At 47.4% G+C, this 16,947-nt stretch overlaps 1 protein-coding gene across 1 annotated transcript in view; it reads left to right on the top strand.

The window, feature by feature from the left end:
• Nucleotides 1-555: 555 nt before the first annotated feature.
• The window catches only part of LEKR1 (leucine, glutamate and lysine rich 1), a 44,863-nt gene continuing 28,471 nt past the window's right edge, over nt 556-16,947 (top strand). Inside the window, exons 1-3 of the mRNA XM_075269563.1 lie at nt 556-578; nt 787-864; nt 3,181-3,384. Coding sequence (XP_075125664.1) covers nt 556-578; nt 787-864; nt 3,181-3,384 — 305 coding nt within the window. The remainder of the gene's footprint in view (nt 579-786; nt 865-3,180; nt 3,385-16,947) is intronic.

Raw genomic sequence — 16,947 nt, 5'->3', positions numbered from 1 at the left:
TCTTAAAAAAAAAAAAAAAGAGTCTCACAATAAATGAAAATATTACATAGATCGGCTGAATGCCTTATCTTTACAATGTGTAGAAGCAGATGTGTCATGTAACAATAGTTTTGAGCACCTCAAAAGGAATTTGTGATTAACAAAAAGTAGAAGAAATTTTATCCTGATAAAAATAAAGTGGAAGTACAAAAAAATGACATTTTATTTGATTTATTATTTTCTATCATTTGAATTATATATAAAGTGGGTGAGATAAGTATTGAACACGTCACCAATATCTATCAGGAATTAGAAAGCAATTCTACCACTTAGTGAGAAATAATATCAGCTGGTTCAACTTATGGCGTAAAAAGGGGTCTCATTACTAAGAAGAAGCATCCCATAATGGATAAAACCAATGAGCTCCCTCAAGAGTCAAGACCTTCACAGTGTTACAAAACTTACTAATGGCATTGGTTACAGGAAAATTTCCAAACTACTGAAGTTTCCCATGAGCACTGTTGTTGGGATCATAATCCGGAAGTGGAAAGAACATAATTTCACCATAAACCGACCATGACCAGATTTCATACAGAGAAGTGAAAAGAATTATCAGAACAGTTGTCCAACTCAACTGAACACCCAAGAATAATCCATTTTCACAAATCCCTCAAAGACTTGAGTCTATTGAGTTTACTCCATAGTTTTTATTGACTTTATTGTGTTATACAAGAAGCTACTAAACTCTTTGAACACCATAGTTTTATAGAATTTATTTAATTTCATAACATCTCTTTTTTATTATAGAGTTAAAACTGAAAAAGCAAATGACCTCCAAAATAGACTTCAGAGAGTGGAGTTTGATAAAGAAGCCATAATATTGAGGTAATTCTATATGAATATAAGGATTTTCCAGAACTGATGACCTATTCTTTGGAAAGGTGATCAATTGAAGATTTATGGGGGGTCAGATACCAGGAATCCTTGTAGATCAGCTGTTTGAAGCAACAACCTGAGTGTAGCTCCTGCTTCACAGGGTAAGTGACATCAGGTTATTTGGTCACGTGGTTTGCTTGCACTTAGTCTAAGTTGGGCCAAGCTGTAATACCAATCATAGCCACTACAATTGTATAGCACTGTGCTTGATAAGTACTGAAGAGGTTGCATTTGAATGTTGCAGCCTCTTCAAAAAGCTAATTGGCCAGGGGCTCCAATGTCAGGTCCTTGCTGATCTTTAATTGATGACCTACCCTAAAAATAAGTAAGCAGTTACATAGCCTGGAAAACCCTGTAACATTAGAAATAAGGGAGGCTTAATTAAAACCTGGATACAAGCCAAATCAATATAAGTCATATACAGAAATATTCAGTTAAAACACTCTTGGCTATATTACAGCTCTGACTGAAGAAATAGTTCCACGATACGTCACATTTTATGTTACATAGGTGTGCGACATATCTAATTCATATGTTGAAATTTGTCTCTCCATCAATGAGATAGTCGTTTATTTCACAATATGTAAATAGGCAATCTTGAGCACCAAGGGCAGCTCCGTTGCTTCAAACTGCTATGTCCCACACTGTTTTACTACACCCTTCTCCCCCCTTCCCTTCATTGAGTGATGGGGTCAGGCATGATTTCAGTTTAGCTCCCTAGCCCTAGGGAGGGACGAAGGAGGGTGCTCCTGAGCAGTGTGAGACGTGGCAGTTTGGAGCAACAGGTGGTGCTCCAGATTTCTCATTTGCATTTTATTTGTGTGTGACTAATGGTTCACCCTGGTGACAGACTCCCTTTAAGGTGGCCATACAATTTCAATAGCTTTTAGCAAAGTGACAGTACGGCTGAAATCTATTTCTTTGACGTCTAAAATGTATGACTGGCCTTAGGCTCTTCACATCTTCGATAAGCGTCAAGTTTTGACTGATCCGTTTTTTTTGACCTATCAGTTTTTTGACTGATGCAAATTGAAGCTTTCTGTTTCTATCTTGTCAGTTTTTTGCCTGAAAGAAAACTGCAGCTTACGTGCTTTGCTTTACTGCAAAGGAATGGACACCTGATGAAAAGCACTTTCATTTTTTTTCACCCTTGAATGGTATGATGGGTGCAAACGGAAGGCCTCAGTTTGCATCTGTTAGCATGAGCCAAAAAGTGATTAGTCAAAAGAGTGACTCAGTCAAGATCTGAAGCTGCTACATATGTGAACAGTGTCTAAAATATTCTAATCCTGGATGGATCTGTATAAACAGGTTTGCATTTAACACTTTTTGCACTTACATTGGTGTACTCGGGTTCTTAATAATGCTACAAGATTGTAATAATTTTGTTAAAAGTTGTTTTATTGACCGCTCAAAACTTTATTTTGCAGTAGTAATGAATATTGGGGTATATATGTTCCCATTCCAGTATCTCAGTGGCATCACGACCGTATAAATAATATAATAATACATTTATATAGCACCAACGTATTTTGTAGCATTTTACAAATCATAGGGTTCATGTACAGACAAAATGAGACATTACAGAATAATCAATTCACACAATAGGAGTGAGATGCTTGCTGAAAAGAGCTTACAATCTGTGGCGTAGAAAAGGGGGCACAAGAGGTAGAAGTGCTCATACAGTGAGGGTTAATTTTGGGAGAGTAGGTGCACAAGTGTTTAGATTAGGAAATGTGATATCACTGCCTGAAGAGATGTGTTTTTAGATGCATAAACTGTATAAATTGGGAGTTAATCTGATGTCCTGGGGAAGAGCATTCCAGAGAACTGGTGCAACTCAAGAGACGTTTTGGAAATGAGTGGGAAATTCTGATTGTAGAGGAAGTCAGTCTTAAGTCATTGGTAGAACAGCAATCACGTGTAGGATGATACGGCAGAGATAAGGGAGGGAATGTAGGGAAGGTATAGCACCATGTTTTGCGAGTGGGGCTGATAAGTTTATATTACTTTCTATAATGGACAGGAAACCAGTGCAGTGACTGACACAGACCGGAGGCATCGCTGTAGCGTCTAGACTGATAGATAATTCTGTCCGCTGCATTCAGAATAGATTGTAGAGGGGAAAGTTTAGTGAGGGGAAGACCGATTAGTAGGAAGTTCTAATAAAACCTAATCGGATAGAACAAAATGGCTAGTGATTGCAGGTGGTATGCGTTTATGTCATTCCTTTAATTTTCTCTCCATTTCTCTTTAATCTTTTAGGCTTACAAAGGATCTAAGAGAGAACAATGAGGTAGTGACAGATTCTCAACAGAAGTGCAAGCAGTTACAGGAAGAGATCACAGAAAAGAGAAGGACAGAAGAAAATTACAGAAAAAGAATGCACCATTTGGAAAATGAACTAAGAACAATGAAAGAAATTTTAAAGCAATCTGAAGAAGAAGTAGTTAATATGAAACAGGAAAGGTGCTTACTGCTATAATATAAGGTCATTTCTAGCACCGTGCCAAAACACAGCTTAATAGATAACACTTGTATACTCCTGCTATCTATCCTAGCATCTACTGTAAAGGGAATTTCTCATTACAAAATCTAGCACTGGTAAACCGAAGCCAGAGGCTGGTAATCTGATTTCCTGGGACGTGTCAGCAATGACTGGCTGTATATCCTGATGACTAGCGATTTACATACTTATTATAAATATGCTTCATATTTATAGGGATTGCATGGGGTTGTTTTTTTTTTTTTTTTTTACACAATTTCTGGATTTCACATTATTTTAAATGGCGTTCCCACTTAAAAGCAGCTTGTCTGTGGATATACCATAAATGCCTAATGTGGGAATACTCCTTCAGGCCGGGGCCCCACATGGTCTAAATGCTGCAATTTGTCCACGGCAGAAATGCCGCGGAAAAGATCATGGAGTTTTGCAGTCAGAGCAAAGTGGATGGGATTCTAGCAAATCCCATGCCCACGTTGCAGTAAAACGTTGCGTTACGAATAGAGATGAGCGAACACTAAAATGTTCGAGGTTCGAAATTCGATTCGAACACCCGCTCAATGTTCGTGTGTTCGAACGGGTTTCGAACCCCATTATAGTCTATGGGGAACAGATACTCGTTAAGGGGGAAACCCAAATCCGTGTCTGGAGGGTCACCAAGTCCACTATGACACCCCAGGAAATGATGCCAACACCTCTGGAATGACACTGGGACAGCAGGGGAAGCATGTCTGGGGGCATCTAACACACCAAAGACCCTCTATTACCCCAACATCACAGCCTAACAACTACACACTTTACACACTCAATACCACCTCTCTGACAGTAGGGAAACACCTTGAAACATGTGTATTTGGCACTTGCAGTGAGGAGAGCTTGTCACCAGCAGTGAATTTGGCCCTTGTAGTAAGTTGAGGTTGGCACCAACATTTGTTTTGAAAATCAGGGTGGATTGAGCCTCTAACCAGCAGAGTTTGGGCAAATTCATGGTGGAGGGAGCCTCTAAACACCCCAGTTTGGGCAAATTCATGGTGGAGGGAGCCTCTAAAAACCCCAGTTTGGACCAATTCATGGTGGAGGGAGCCTCTAACCAGCCCAGTGTGGGCAAATTCATGGTGGAGGGAGCCTCTAAAAAACCCAGTTTGGACCAATTCATGGTGGAGGGAGCCTCTAACCAGCCCAGTTTGGGCAAATTCATGGTGGAGGGAGCCTCTAAAAAACCCAGTTTGGACCAATTCATGGTGGAGGGAGCCTCTAACCAGCCCAGTTTGGGCAAATTCATGGTGGAGGGAGCCTCTAAAAAACCCAGTTTGGACCAATTCATGGTGGAGGGAGCCTCTAACCAGCCCAGTTTGGGCAAATTCATGGTGGAGGGAGCCTCTAAACAGCCCAGTTTGGGCAAATTCATGGTGGAGGGAGCCTCTAAACAGCCCAGTTTGGGCAAATTCATGGTGGAGGGAGCCTCTAACCAGCCCAGTTTGGACCAATTAATGGTGGAGGGAGCCTCTAACCAGCCCAGTTTGGGCAAATTCATGGTGGAGGGAGCCTCTAAACAGCCCAGTTTGGACCAATTCATGGTGGAGGGAGCCTCTAAAAAACCCAGTTTGGACCAATTCATGGTGGAGGGAGCCTCTAAACAGCCCAGTTTGGGCAAATTCATGGTGGAGGGAGCCTCTAAGCAGCCCAGTTTGGACCAATTCATGGTGGAGGGAGCCTCTAACCAGCCCAGTTTGGGCAAATTCATGGTGGAGGGAGCCTCTAAACAGCCCAGTTTGGACCAATTCATGGTGGAGGGAGCCTCTAAAAAACCCAGTTTGGACCAATTCATGGTGGAGGGAGCCTCTAAACAGCCCAGTTTGGGCAAATTCATGGTGGAGGGAGCCTCTAACCAGCCCAGTTTGGACCAATTCATGGTGGAGGGAGCCTCTAAACAGCCAAGTTTTGGGAAATTCATGGTGGAGGGAGCCTCTAACCAGCCCAGTTTGGACCAATTCATGGTGGAGGGAGCCTCTAAACAGCCCAGTTTGGGCAAATTCATGGTGGAGGGAGCCTCTAAAAAACCCAGTTTGGACCAATTCATGGTGCAGGGAGCCTCTAACCAGCCCAGTTTGGACCAATTAATGGTGGAGGGAGCCTCTAAACAGCCAAGTTTGGACCAATTCATGGTGGAGGGAGCCTCTAAAAACCCCAGTTTGGACCAATTCATGGTGGAGGGAGCCTCTAACCAGCCCAGTTTGGGCAAATTCATGGTGGAGGGAGCCTCTAACCAGCCCAGTTTGGACCAATTAATGGTGGAGGGAGCCTCTAAACAGCCAAGTTTGGACCAATTCATGGTGGAGGGAGCCTCTAAAAACCCCAGTTTGGACCAATTCATGGTGGAGGGAGCCTCTAACCAGCCCAGTTTGGGCAAATTAATGGTGGAGGGAGCCTCTAACCAGCCCAGTTTGGGCAAATTCATGGTGGAGGGAGCCTCTAAACAGCCCAGTTTGGACCAATTCATGTTGGAGGGAGCCTCTAAAAAACCCAGTTTGGACCAATTCATGGTGGAGGGAGCCTCTAAACAGCCCAGTTTGGGCAAATTCATGGTGGAGGGAGCCTCTAACCAGCCCAGTTTGGACCAATTCATGGTGGAGGGAGCCTCTAACCAGCCCAGTTTGGGCAAATTCATGGTGGAGGGAGCCTCTAAACAGCCCAGTTTGGACCAATTCATGGTGGAGGGAGCCTCTAAAAAACCCAGTTTGGACCAATTCATGGTGGAGGGAGCCTCTAAACAGCCCAGTTTGGGCAAATTCATGGTGGAGGGAGCCTCTAACCAGCCCAGTTTGGACCAATTCATGGTGGAGGGAGCCTCTAAACAGCCAAGTTTTGGGAAATTCATGGTGGAGGGAGCCTCTAACCAGCCCAGTTTGGACCAATTCATGGTGGAGGGAGCCTCTAAACAGCCCAGTTTGGGCAAATTCATGGTGGAGGGAGCCTCTAACCAGCCCAGTTTGGACCAATTAATGGTGGAGGGAGCCTCTATACAGCCAAGTTTGGACCAATTCATGGTGGAGGGAGCCTCTAAAAACCCCAGTTTGGACCAATTCATGGTGGAGGGAGCCTCTAACCAGCCCAGTTTGGGCAAATTCATGGTGGAGGGAGCCTCTAAACAGCCCAGTTTGGGCACATTCATGGTGGAGGGAGCCTCTAACCAGCCCAGTTTGAACCAATTAATGGTGGAGGGAGCCGCTAAACAGCCCAGTTTGGACCAATTCATGGTGGAGGGAGCCTCTAAAAACCCCAGTTTGGACCAATTCATGGTGGAGGGAGCCTCTAAAAAACCCAGTTTGGACCGATTCATGGTGGAGGGAGCCTCTAACCAGCCCAGTTTGGACCAATTAATGGTGGAGGGAGCCTCTAAACAGCCAAGTTTGGACCAATTCATGGTGGAGGGAGCCTCTAAAAACCCCAGTTTGGACCAATTCATGGTGGAGGGAGCCTCTAACCAGCCCAGTTTGGGCAAATTCATGGTGGAGGGAGCCTCTAAACAGCCCAGTTTGGACCAATTCATGGTGGAGGGAGCCTCTAACCAGCCCAGTTTGGGCAAATTCATGGTGGAGGGAGCCTCTAAAAAACCCAGTTTGGACCAATTCATGGTGGAGGGAGCCTCTAACCAGCCCAGTTTGGGCAAATTCATGGTGGAGGGAGCCTCTAAACAGCCCAGTTTGGGCAAATTCATGGTGGAGGGAGCCTCTAAACAGCCCAGTTTGGGCAAATTCATGGTGGAGGGAGCCTCTAACCAGCCCAGTTTGGACCAATTAATGGTGGAGGGAGCCTCTAACCAGCCCAGTTTGGGCAAATTCATGGTGGAGGGAGCCTCTAAACAGCCCAGTTTGGACCAATTCATGGTGGAGGGAGCCTCTAAAAAACCCAGTTTGGACCAATTCATGGTGGAGGGAGCCTCTAAACAGCCCAGTTTGGGCAAATTCATGGTGGAGGGAGCCTCTAAGCAGCCCAGTTTGGACCAATTCATGGTGGAGGGAGCCTCTAACCAGCCCAGTTTGGGCAAATTCATGGTGGAGGGAGCCTCTAAACAGCCCAGTTTGGACCAATTCATGGTGGAGGGAGCCTCTAAAAAACCCAGTTTGGACCAATTCATGGTGGAGGGAGCCTCTAAACAGCCCAGTTTGGGCAAATTCATGGTGGAGGGAGCCTCTAACCAGCCCAGTTTGGACCAATTCATGGTGGAGGGAGCCTCTAAACAGCCAAGTTTTGGGAAATTCATGGTGGAGGGAGCCTCTAACCAGCCCAGTTTGGACCAATTCATGGTGGAGGGAGCCTCTAAACAGCCCAGTTTGGGCAAATTCATGGTGGAGGGAGCCTCTAAAAAACCCAGTTTGGACCAATTCATGGTGGAGGGAGCCTCTAACCAGCCCAGTTTGGACCAATTAATGGTGGAGGGAGCCTCTAAACAGCCAAGTTTGGACCAATTCATGGTGGAGGGAGCCTCTAAAAACCCCAGTTTGGACCAATTCATGGTGGAGGGAGCCTCTAACCAGCCCAGTTTGGGCAAATTCATGGTGGAGGGAGCCTCTAACCAGCCCAATTTGGACCAATTAATGGTGGAGGGAGCCTCTAAACAGCCAAGTTTGGACCAATTCATGGTGGAGGGAGCCTCTAAAAACCCCAGTTTGGACCAATTCATGGTGGAGGGAGCCTCTAACCAGCCCAGTTTGGGCAAATTAATGGTGGAGGGAGCCTCTAACCAGCCCAGTTTGGGCAAATTCATGGTGGAGGGAGCCTCTAAACAGCCCAGTTTGGACCAATTCATGGTGGAGGGAGCCTCTAAAAAACCCAGTTTGGACCAATTCATGGTGGAGGGAGCCTCTAAACAGCCCAGTTTGGGCAAATTCATGGTGGAGGGAGCCTCTAACCAGCCCAGTTTGGACCAATTCATGGTGGAGGGAGCCTCTAACCAGCCCAGTTTGGGCAAATTCATGGTGGAGGGAGCCTCTAAACAGCCCAGTTTGGACCAATTCATGGTGGAGGGAGCCTCTAAAAAACCCAGTTTGGACCAATTCATGGTGGAGGGAGCCTCTAAACAGCCCAGTTTGGGCAAATTCATGGTGGAGGGAGCCTCTAACCAGCCCAGTTTGGACCAATTCATGGTGGAGGGAGCCTCTAAACAGCCAAGTTTTGGGAAATTCATGGTGGAGGGAGCCTCTAACCAGCCCAGTTTGGACCAATTCATGGTGGAGGGAGCCTCTAAACAGCCCAGTTTGGGCAAATTCATGGTGGAGGGAGCCTCTAACCAGCCCAGTTTGGACCAATTAATGGTGGAGGGAGCCTCTAAACAGCCAAGTTTGGACCAATTCATGGTGGAGGGAGCCTCTAAAAACCCCAGTTTGGACCAATTCATGGTGGAGGGAGCCTCTAACCAGCCCAGTTTGGGCAAATTCATGGTGGAGGGAGCCTCTAAACAGCCCAGTTTGGGCACATTCATGGTGGAGGGAGCCTCTAACCAGCCCAGTTTGAACCAATTAATGGTGGAGGGAGCCGCTAAACAGCCCAGTTTGGACCAATTCATGGTGGAGGGAGCCTCTAAAAACCCCAGTTTGGACCAATTCATGGTGGAGGGAGCCTCTAAAAAACCCAGTTTGGACCGATTCATGGTGGAGGGAGCCTCTAACCAGCCCAGTTTGGACCAATTAATGGTGGAGGGAGCCTCTAAACAGCCAAGTTTGGACCAATTCATGGTGGAGGGAGCCTCTAAAAACCCCAGTTTGGACCAATTCATGGTGGAGGGAGCCTCTAACCAGCCCAGTTTGGGCAAATTCATGGTGGAGGGAGCCTCTAAACAGCCCAGTTTGGACCAATTCATGGTGGAGGGAGCCTCTAACCAGCCCAGTTTGGGCAAATTCATGGTGGAGGGAGCCTCTAAAAAACCCAGTTTGGACCAATTCATGGTGGAGGGAGCCTCTAACCAGCCCAGTTTGGGCAAATTCATGGTGGAGGGAGCCTCTAAACAGCCCAGTTTGGACCAATTCATGGTGGAGGGAGCCTCTAAAAAACCCAGTTTGGACCAATTAATGGTGGAGGGAGCCTCTAACCAGCCCAGTTTGGGCAAATTCATGGTGGAGGGAGCCTCTAAACAGCCCAGTTTGGACCAATTCATGGTGGAGGGAGCCTCTAAAAAACCCAGTTTGGACCAATTCATGGTGGAGGGAGCCTCTAAACAGCCCAGTTTGGGCAAATTCATGGTGGAGGGAGCCTCTAACCAGCCCAGTTTGGACCAATTCATGGTGGAGGGAGCCTCTAACCAGCCCAGTTTGGGCAAATTCATGGTGGAGGGAGCCTCTAAACAGCCCAGTTTGGACCAATTCATGGTGGAGGGAGCCTCTAAAAAACCCAGTTTGGACCAATTCATGGTGGAGGGAGCCTCTAAACAGCCCAGTTTGGGCAAATTCATGGTGGAGGGAGCCTCTAAAAAACCCAGTTTGGACCAATTCATGGTGGAGGGAGCCTCTAACCAGCCCAGTTTGGGCAAATTCATGGTGGAGGGAGCCTCTAAACAGCCCAGTTTGGGCAAATTCATGGTGGAGGGAGCCTCTAACCAGCCCAGTTTGGACCAATTAATGGTGGAGGGAGCCGCTAAACAGCCCAGTTTGGGCAAATTCATGGTGGAGGGAGCCTCTAAACAGCCCAGTTTGGACCAATTCATGGTGGAGGGAGCCTCTAAAAAACCCAGTTTGGACCAATTCATGGTGGAGGGAGCCTCTAAACAGCCCAGTTTGGGCAAATTCATGGTGGAGGGAGCCTCTAACCAGCAGAGTTGTGGGAAAGCAGGGTGGAGGGAGCCTCTAACCAGCAGAGTTGGTGGAAATCAGGGTGGAGGGAGCCTCTAACCAGCAGAGTTGGGGGAAATCATGTTGGAGGGAGCCTAGTATTAGCAGAATTGTGCAACGCTTATGGTGGATGAGTATGAGGATGCGGAGGAATTGGAGAGGTTGAGTACAGACATGGAGTTTCATGTTGGGGTGCTTTACACAGGTGGGCACAAAAATGAAGGCTCTATCCAGTGGTGGTTCATTTTTATCAAAGTGAGCCGGTCGGCACTCTCAGCTGACAGACGGGTGCGCTTGTCAGTGATGACGCCACCGGCTGCACTGAACACTCTCTCAGATAGGACGCTGGCGGCAGGACAGGACAGCACCTCCAAGGCATATAGGGCAAGTTCAAGCCACAGGTCCAACTTCGACACCCAATACGTGTAGGGCGCAGAGGGGTCGGAGAGGACAGGGCTGTGGTCGGAAAGGTATTCCCGCAACATGCGCCTATACTTCTCACGCCTGGTGACACTAGGACCCTCCGTGGCGGCACTTTGGCGAGGGGGTGCCATCAAGGTGTCCCAGACCTTAGACAGTGTGCCCCTCGTTTGTGTGGACCGGTGAGAACTTGGTTGCCTACTGGAGGAACTGCCCTCCCTGCCGCCAACGTCACATGCTGGAAACATCTCCATCATATTCTGCACCAATTGCCTGTGGCAAGCATTGATGCGATTGGCCCTCCCCTCTACCGGAATAAAAGACGAGATGTTGTTTTTATACCGGGGGTCAAGGATAGCAAAGATCCAGTACTGGTTGTCCTCCATGATTTTGACAATACGCTTGTCGGTTGTAAAGCACCCCAACATGAACTCAGCCATGTCTGCCACAGTGTTAGTTGGCATGACTCCTCTGGCCCCACCGGAAAGTTCAATCTCCATTTCCTCCTCATCCTCCATGTCTACCCATCCGCGCTGCAACAATGGGACGATTCGAAGTTGCCCGGAAGCCTCCTGTATCACCATCACATCATCGGACAACTCTTCTTCCTCCTCCTCCTCCTCCTCCATTAAACGCAGTGAAGCGGACAGATGTGTGGACCTACTCTCCAGCTGTGACGGATCGGATGCTATCCCTAACTCCTCTGTGTGATCTGAGTTATCCCTGATGTCAATCAGGGATTCTCTCAGAACACACAAGAGCGGGATTGTAAGGCTCACCATCGCATCCTCAGAGCTCACCCTCCTTGTGGACTCCTCAAAGACCCGTAGGATGTCACAAAGGTCTCTCATCCATGGCCACTCATGGATGTGAAACTGAGGCAGCTGACTTTGTGGCACCCTAGGGTTTTGTAGCTGGTATTCCATCAAAGGTCTCTGCTGCTCAACCACTCTATTCAACATCTGAAACGTTGAGTTCCAGCGTGTGGGGACGTCGCACAAAAGCCGGTGTTGTGGCACATGCAGGCGTTGCTGGAGAGATTTTAAGCTAGCAGCGGCTACTGTCGACTTGCGAAAGTGGGCGCACATGCGCCGCACTTTCACCAGTAGCTCTGGAACATTGGGGTAGCTCTTTAGGAAACGTTGCACCACTAGGTTGAAGACGTGGGCCAGGCATGGAACATGTTGGAGTCCGGCAAGCTCCAGAGCTGCTACCAGGTTCCGGCCGTTATCACAAACGACCATGCCTGGGCCCAGGTGCAGCGGCTCAAACCATATTGCCGTCTCATCGAGGAGGGCATCCCTCACCTCGGAGGCAGTGTGCTGTCTGTCCCCCAAGCTGATCAGCTTCAGCACAGCCTGCTGACGTCTACCAACGCCAGTGCTGCAACGTTTCCAACTCGTAGCTGGGGTCAATCTAACAGCGGAGGAGGAGGCGGTGGCGGAGGAGGAGGCGGTGGCGGAGGAGGAGGCGGTAGAGGAGGAGGAGGAGGGGGGTGTTCTTCTCGTGTCCCTGCCAGGAATGTTAGGCGGGGAGACGAGGTACACCGGGCCAGTTTGGGAAGCAGTCCCAGCCTCAACTACATTCACCCAGTGTGCCGTCAGTGAAATGTAGCGTCCCTGTCCGCATGCACTTGTCCACGCGTCGGTGGTCAAGTGGACCTTTGTGCAAAGCGCGGAACTAAGGGCCCGCCTGATGTTGAGTGACACGTGCTGGTGCAAGGCGGGGACGGCACACCGGGAGAAGTAGTGACGGCTAGGGACGGCATAGCGAGGTGCCGCAGTTGCCATCAGGTCCAGGAAGGCGGGAGTTTCAACAAGCCGGAACGCCAACATCTCCTGGGCCAGCAGTTTAGCGATGTTGGCGTTCAAGGCTTGCGCGTGTGGGTGGTTAGCAGTGTATTTCTGCCGCCGCTCCAATGTCTGAGAGATGGTGGGTTGTTGTAAAGAAACGCCTGATGGTGCCTTTGATGGTGCAGGAGAAGGAGATAAGACAGGACCAGGGGAGGATGAGGTAGAAGTCAACAAAGTGGCGGAGGCAGATGAAGTGGTGTCCTGGCTCGTCCTCTGGAGTGCATCGCCAGCACAGTCAGCAGTGGCAGTGGCAGAGGCAGAGGCAGTGGCAGAGGCAGTGGCAGTGGCGTGAACGGCAGGCGGCCTTTGTCCTGCCGTTGCTGCCTGCCACTGATTCCAGTGCTTGGATTCCAAATGACGGCGCATTGAAGTGGTGGACAGGTTGCTCTTCTCAGAGCCCCTAATCAATTTCGAGAGGCAAATTGTGCAGACAACACTATATCTGTCCTCGGCGCATTCCTTGAAAAAACTCCACACCTTCGAGAAACGTGCCCTCGAGGTGGGAGTTTTTCGGGGCTGGGTACGAACTGGAACATCTTGGGAGATTCCGGGTGTGGCCTGGCTTCGCCTAAGCTGCTGACCTCTGCCTCTGCCTCTAGCTACCCTTTTTGGTGCTGCACCTGCCTCAACATCCACACTACTTTCCCCGCTTGACATCCCCCCTGTCCAGGTCGGGTCAGTGTCCTCATCATCCACCACTTCCTCTTCCAACTCCTGTCTCATCTCCTCCTCCCGCACAATGCGCCGGTCAACTGGATGCCCTGACGGCAACTGCGTCACATCATCGTCGATGAGGGTGGGTTGCTGGTCATCCACCACCAAATCGAACGGAGATGGAGGAGACTCTAGTGTTTGAGCATCTGGACACAGATGCTCCTCTGTTAGGTTCGTGGAATCGTGACGTGGAGAGGCAGGTTGAGGGACAATGAAAGGAGCGGAGAACAGCTCTGGGGAGCAGGGACAGTTTGGGTTATTGTTCTGTAAAGCTTCGGAATTTTGGGAGGAAGGAAGACAAGACTGTTGGGTAATAGGAGGAGAGGAGGCAGAGTCTGACTGGCTGCTGGACAATGTGCTGTAAGCGTTCTCTGACAGCCATTGCAAGACCTGTTCCTGGTTCTCGGGCCTACTAAGGTTTGTACCCTGCAGTTTAGTTAATGTGGCAAGCAACCCTGGCACTGTGGAGTGGCGCAATGCTTGCTGCCCCACAGGAGTAGGCACGGGACGCCCTGTGGCTTCACTGCTACCTTGCTCCCCAGAACCATTCCCCCGACCTCGCCCACGGCCTCGTCCACGTCCCTTTCCGGGAGCCTTGCGCATTTTGAATTCCTAGTTAGAAATTGGCACTGTATACCAGTAGTAAAAATTGTGGGTGCACGTAACCCCAATATATTCTTTGAATTCCCAGTCAGACACTGGCACTATATGGCAGTAGCAAGAAATGAGGGTATTTATAACCCCAATATATTCTTTGAATTCCCAGTCAGACAATGGCACTGTATACCAGTAGTAAAAATTGTGGGTGCACGTAACCCCAATATATTCTTTGAATTACCAGTCAGACACTGGCACTATATGGCAGTAGCAAGAAATGAGGGTATTTGTATTCCCAATATATTCTTTGAATTCCCAGTCAGACACTGGCACTATATGGCAGTAGCAAGAAATGAGGGTATTTGTATTCCCAATATATTCTTTGAATTCCCAGTCAGACAATGGCACTGTATACCAGTAGTAAAAATTGTGGGTGCACGTAACCCCAATATATTCTTTGAATTACCAGTCAGAAACTGGCACTATATGGCAGTAGCAAGAAATGAGGGTATTTATAACCCCAATATATTCTTTGAATTCCCAGTCAGACAATGGCACTGTATACCAGTAGTAAAAATTGTGGGTGCACGTAACCCCAATATATTCTTTGAATTCCCAGTCAGACACTGGCACTATATGGCAGTAGCAAGAAATGAGGGTATTTGTATTCCCAATATATTCTTTGAATTCCCAGTCAGACAATGGCACTGTATACCAGTAGTAAAAATTGTGGGTGCACGTAACCCCAATATATTCTTTGAATTCCCAGTCAGACACTGGCACTATATGGCAGTAGCAAGAAATGAGGGTATTTGTATTCCCAATATATTCTTTGAATTCCCAGTCAGACAATGGCACTGTATACCAGTAGTAAAAATTGTGGGTGCACGTAACCCCAATATATTCTTTGAATTACCAGTCAGACACTGGCACTATATGGCAGTAGCAAGAAATGAGGGTATTTGTATTCCCAATATATTCTTTGAATTCCCAGTCAGACAATGGCACTGTATACCAGTAGTAAAAATTGTGGGTGCACGTAACCCCAATATATTCTTTGAATTCCCAGTCAGACACTGGCACTATATGGCAGTAGCAAGAAATGAGGGTATTTGTATTCCCAATATATTCTTTGAATTCCCAGTCAGACAATGGCACTGTATACCAGTAGTAAAAATTGTGGGTGCACGTAACCCCAATATATTCTTTGAATTACCAGTCAGAAACTGGCACTATATGGCAGTAGCAAGAAATGAGGGTATTTGTATTCCCAATATATTCTTTGAATTCCCAGTCAGACAATGGCACTGTATACCAGTAGTAAAAATTGTGGGTGCACGTAACCCCAATATATTCTTTGAATTACCAGTCAGAAACTGGCACTATATGGCAGTAGCAAGAAATGAGGGTATTTATAACCCCAATATATTCTTTGAATTCCCAGTCAGACAATGGCACTGTATACCAGTAGTAAAAATTGTGGGTGCACGTAACCCCAATATATTCTTTGAATTACCAGTCAGAAACTGGCACTATATGGCAGTAGCAAGAAATGAGGGTATTTGTATTCCCAATATATTCTTTGAATTCCCAGTCAGACAATGGCACTGTATACCAGTAGTAAAAATTGTGGGTGCACGTAACCCCAATATATTCTTTGAATTACCAGTCAGACACTGGCACTATATGGCAGTAGCAAGAAATGAGGGTATTTGTATTCCCAATATATTCTTTGAATTCCCAGTCAGACAATGGCACTGTATACCAGTAGTAAAAATTGTGGGTGCACGTAACCCCAATATATTCTTTGAATTACCAGTCAGACACTGGCACTATATGGCAGTAGCAAGAAATGAGGGTATTTGTATTCCCAATATATTCTTTGAATTCCCAGTCAGACAATGGCACTGTATACCAGTAGTAAAAATTGTGGGTGCACGTAACCCCAATATATTCTTTGAATTCCCAGTCAGACACTGGCACTATATGGCAGTAGCAAGAAATGAGGGTATTTGTATTCCCAATATATTCTTTGAATTCCCAGTCAGACAATGGCACTGTATACCAGTAGTAAAAATTGTGGGTGTATATAGCCCCAATTCTATTGCTAGGGGACTTGCAGGGTATTTCTGGGGTGAAGGTGGGGGGGCACACCGTTGGAACGGGTATCGGGGTATATATCGGGTATACGGGAATACACTGACAGTGTATTCCATTCAGGATCCTGGGAAAGCTGGGTTGCGGCGATTGAGCCCGTCAGTGCCACGTTACACTGACAAGCTTCTCCCTGGAATTTAGCTCTTATAAGAGCTGTTGGTTGTCTTCTCCTTCCTATCCTAGCCTGTCCCTGCCTACCCAGAATCTAAGCCCTAGCTAGCTGGACGGAAACCTCCGTCCTCGGTGAATTGCAAGCTCAGAATGACGCGAACCTGGGCGGCGCTGTTCTTTTAAATTAGAGGTCACATGTTTTCGGCAGCCAATGGGTTTTGCCTACTTTTCTCAACGTCACCGGTGTCGTAGTTCCTGTCCCACCTACCCTGCGCTGTTATTGGAGCAAAAAAGGCGCCAGGGAAGGTGGGAGGGGAATCGAGTAATGGCGCACTTTACCACGCGGTGTTCGATTCGATTCGAACATGCCGAACAGCCTAATATCCGATCGAACATGAGTTCGATAGAACACTGTTCGCTCATCTCTAGTTACGAACACATGGCGAATTCCAAAACGGAACGGTTTTGGAAATTGCAGCTTGTTAATTATACCTACAGAAATGCCATCGGTTTCCCCATAGGTATAATTGAAACAGTAAATCTGCAGAGGAAATCTCTTTCTGTCTAAAGTGCTGCGGGAGGAACTACGATACGTTGTCGCCGCGGTTTTTCCTGCAGCTATTTTTGCTGCAGGACGCCACGTGGGACCTTAGCCTAAAGGTTAAAGGGATTCTATCATTAAATTGTTATTTTTTTCTCACTCACACGTAGAAATAGCCTTAAGAAAGGCTATTCTTCTCCTACTTTTTGATGTCTTCTCCATGCTGCCATTCAGTACAAATCCTGGTTTTCTTTGTTATGCAAACGAGTATAAAAAATGGCCGTGGGCATGTGCAGTTGGCTCTGCTCGATG

This window comes from Leptodactylus fuscus, chromosome 3 (assembly GCF_031893055.1).
Source record: "Leptodactylus fuscus isolate aLepFus1 chromosome 3, aLepFus1.hap2, whole genome shotgun sequence".
Classification (NCBI taxonomy): Eukaryota; Metazoa; Chordata; class Amphibia; order Anura; family Leptodactylidae; genus Leptodactylus; species Leptodactylus fuscus.
The sequence above is the reverse complement of the archived record's forward strand: the minus strand, read 5'-3'. Positions and strand labels throughout refer to the sequence as shown.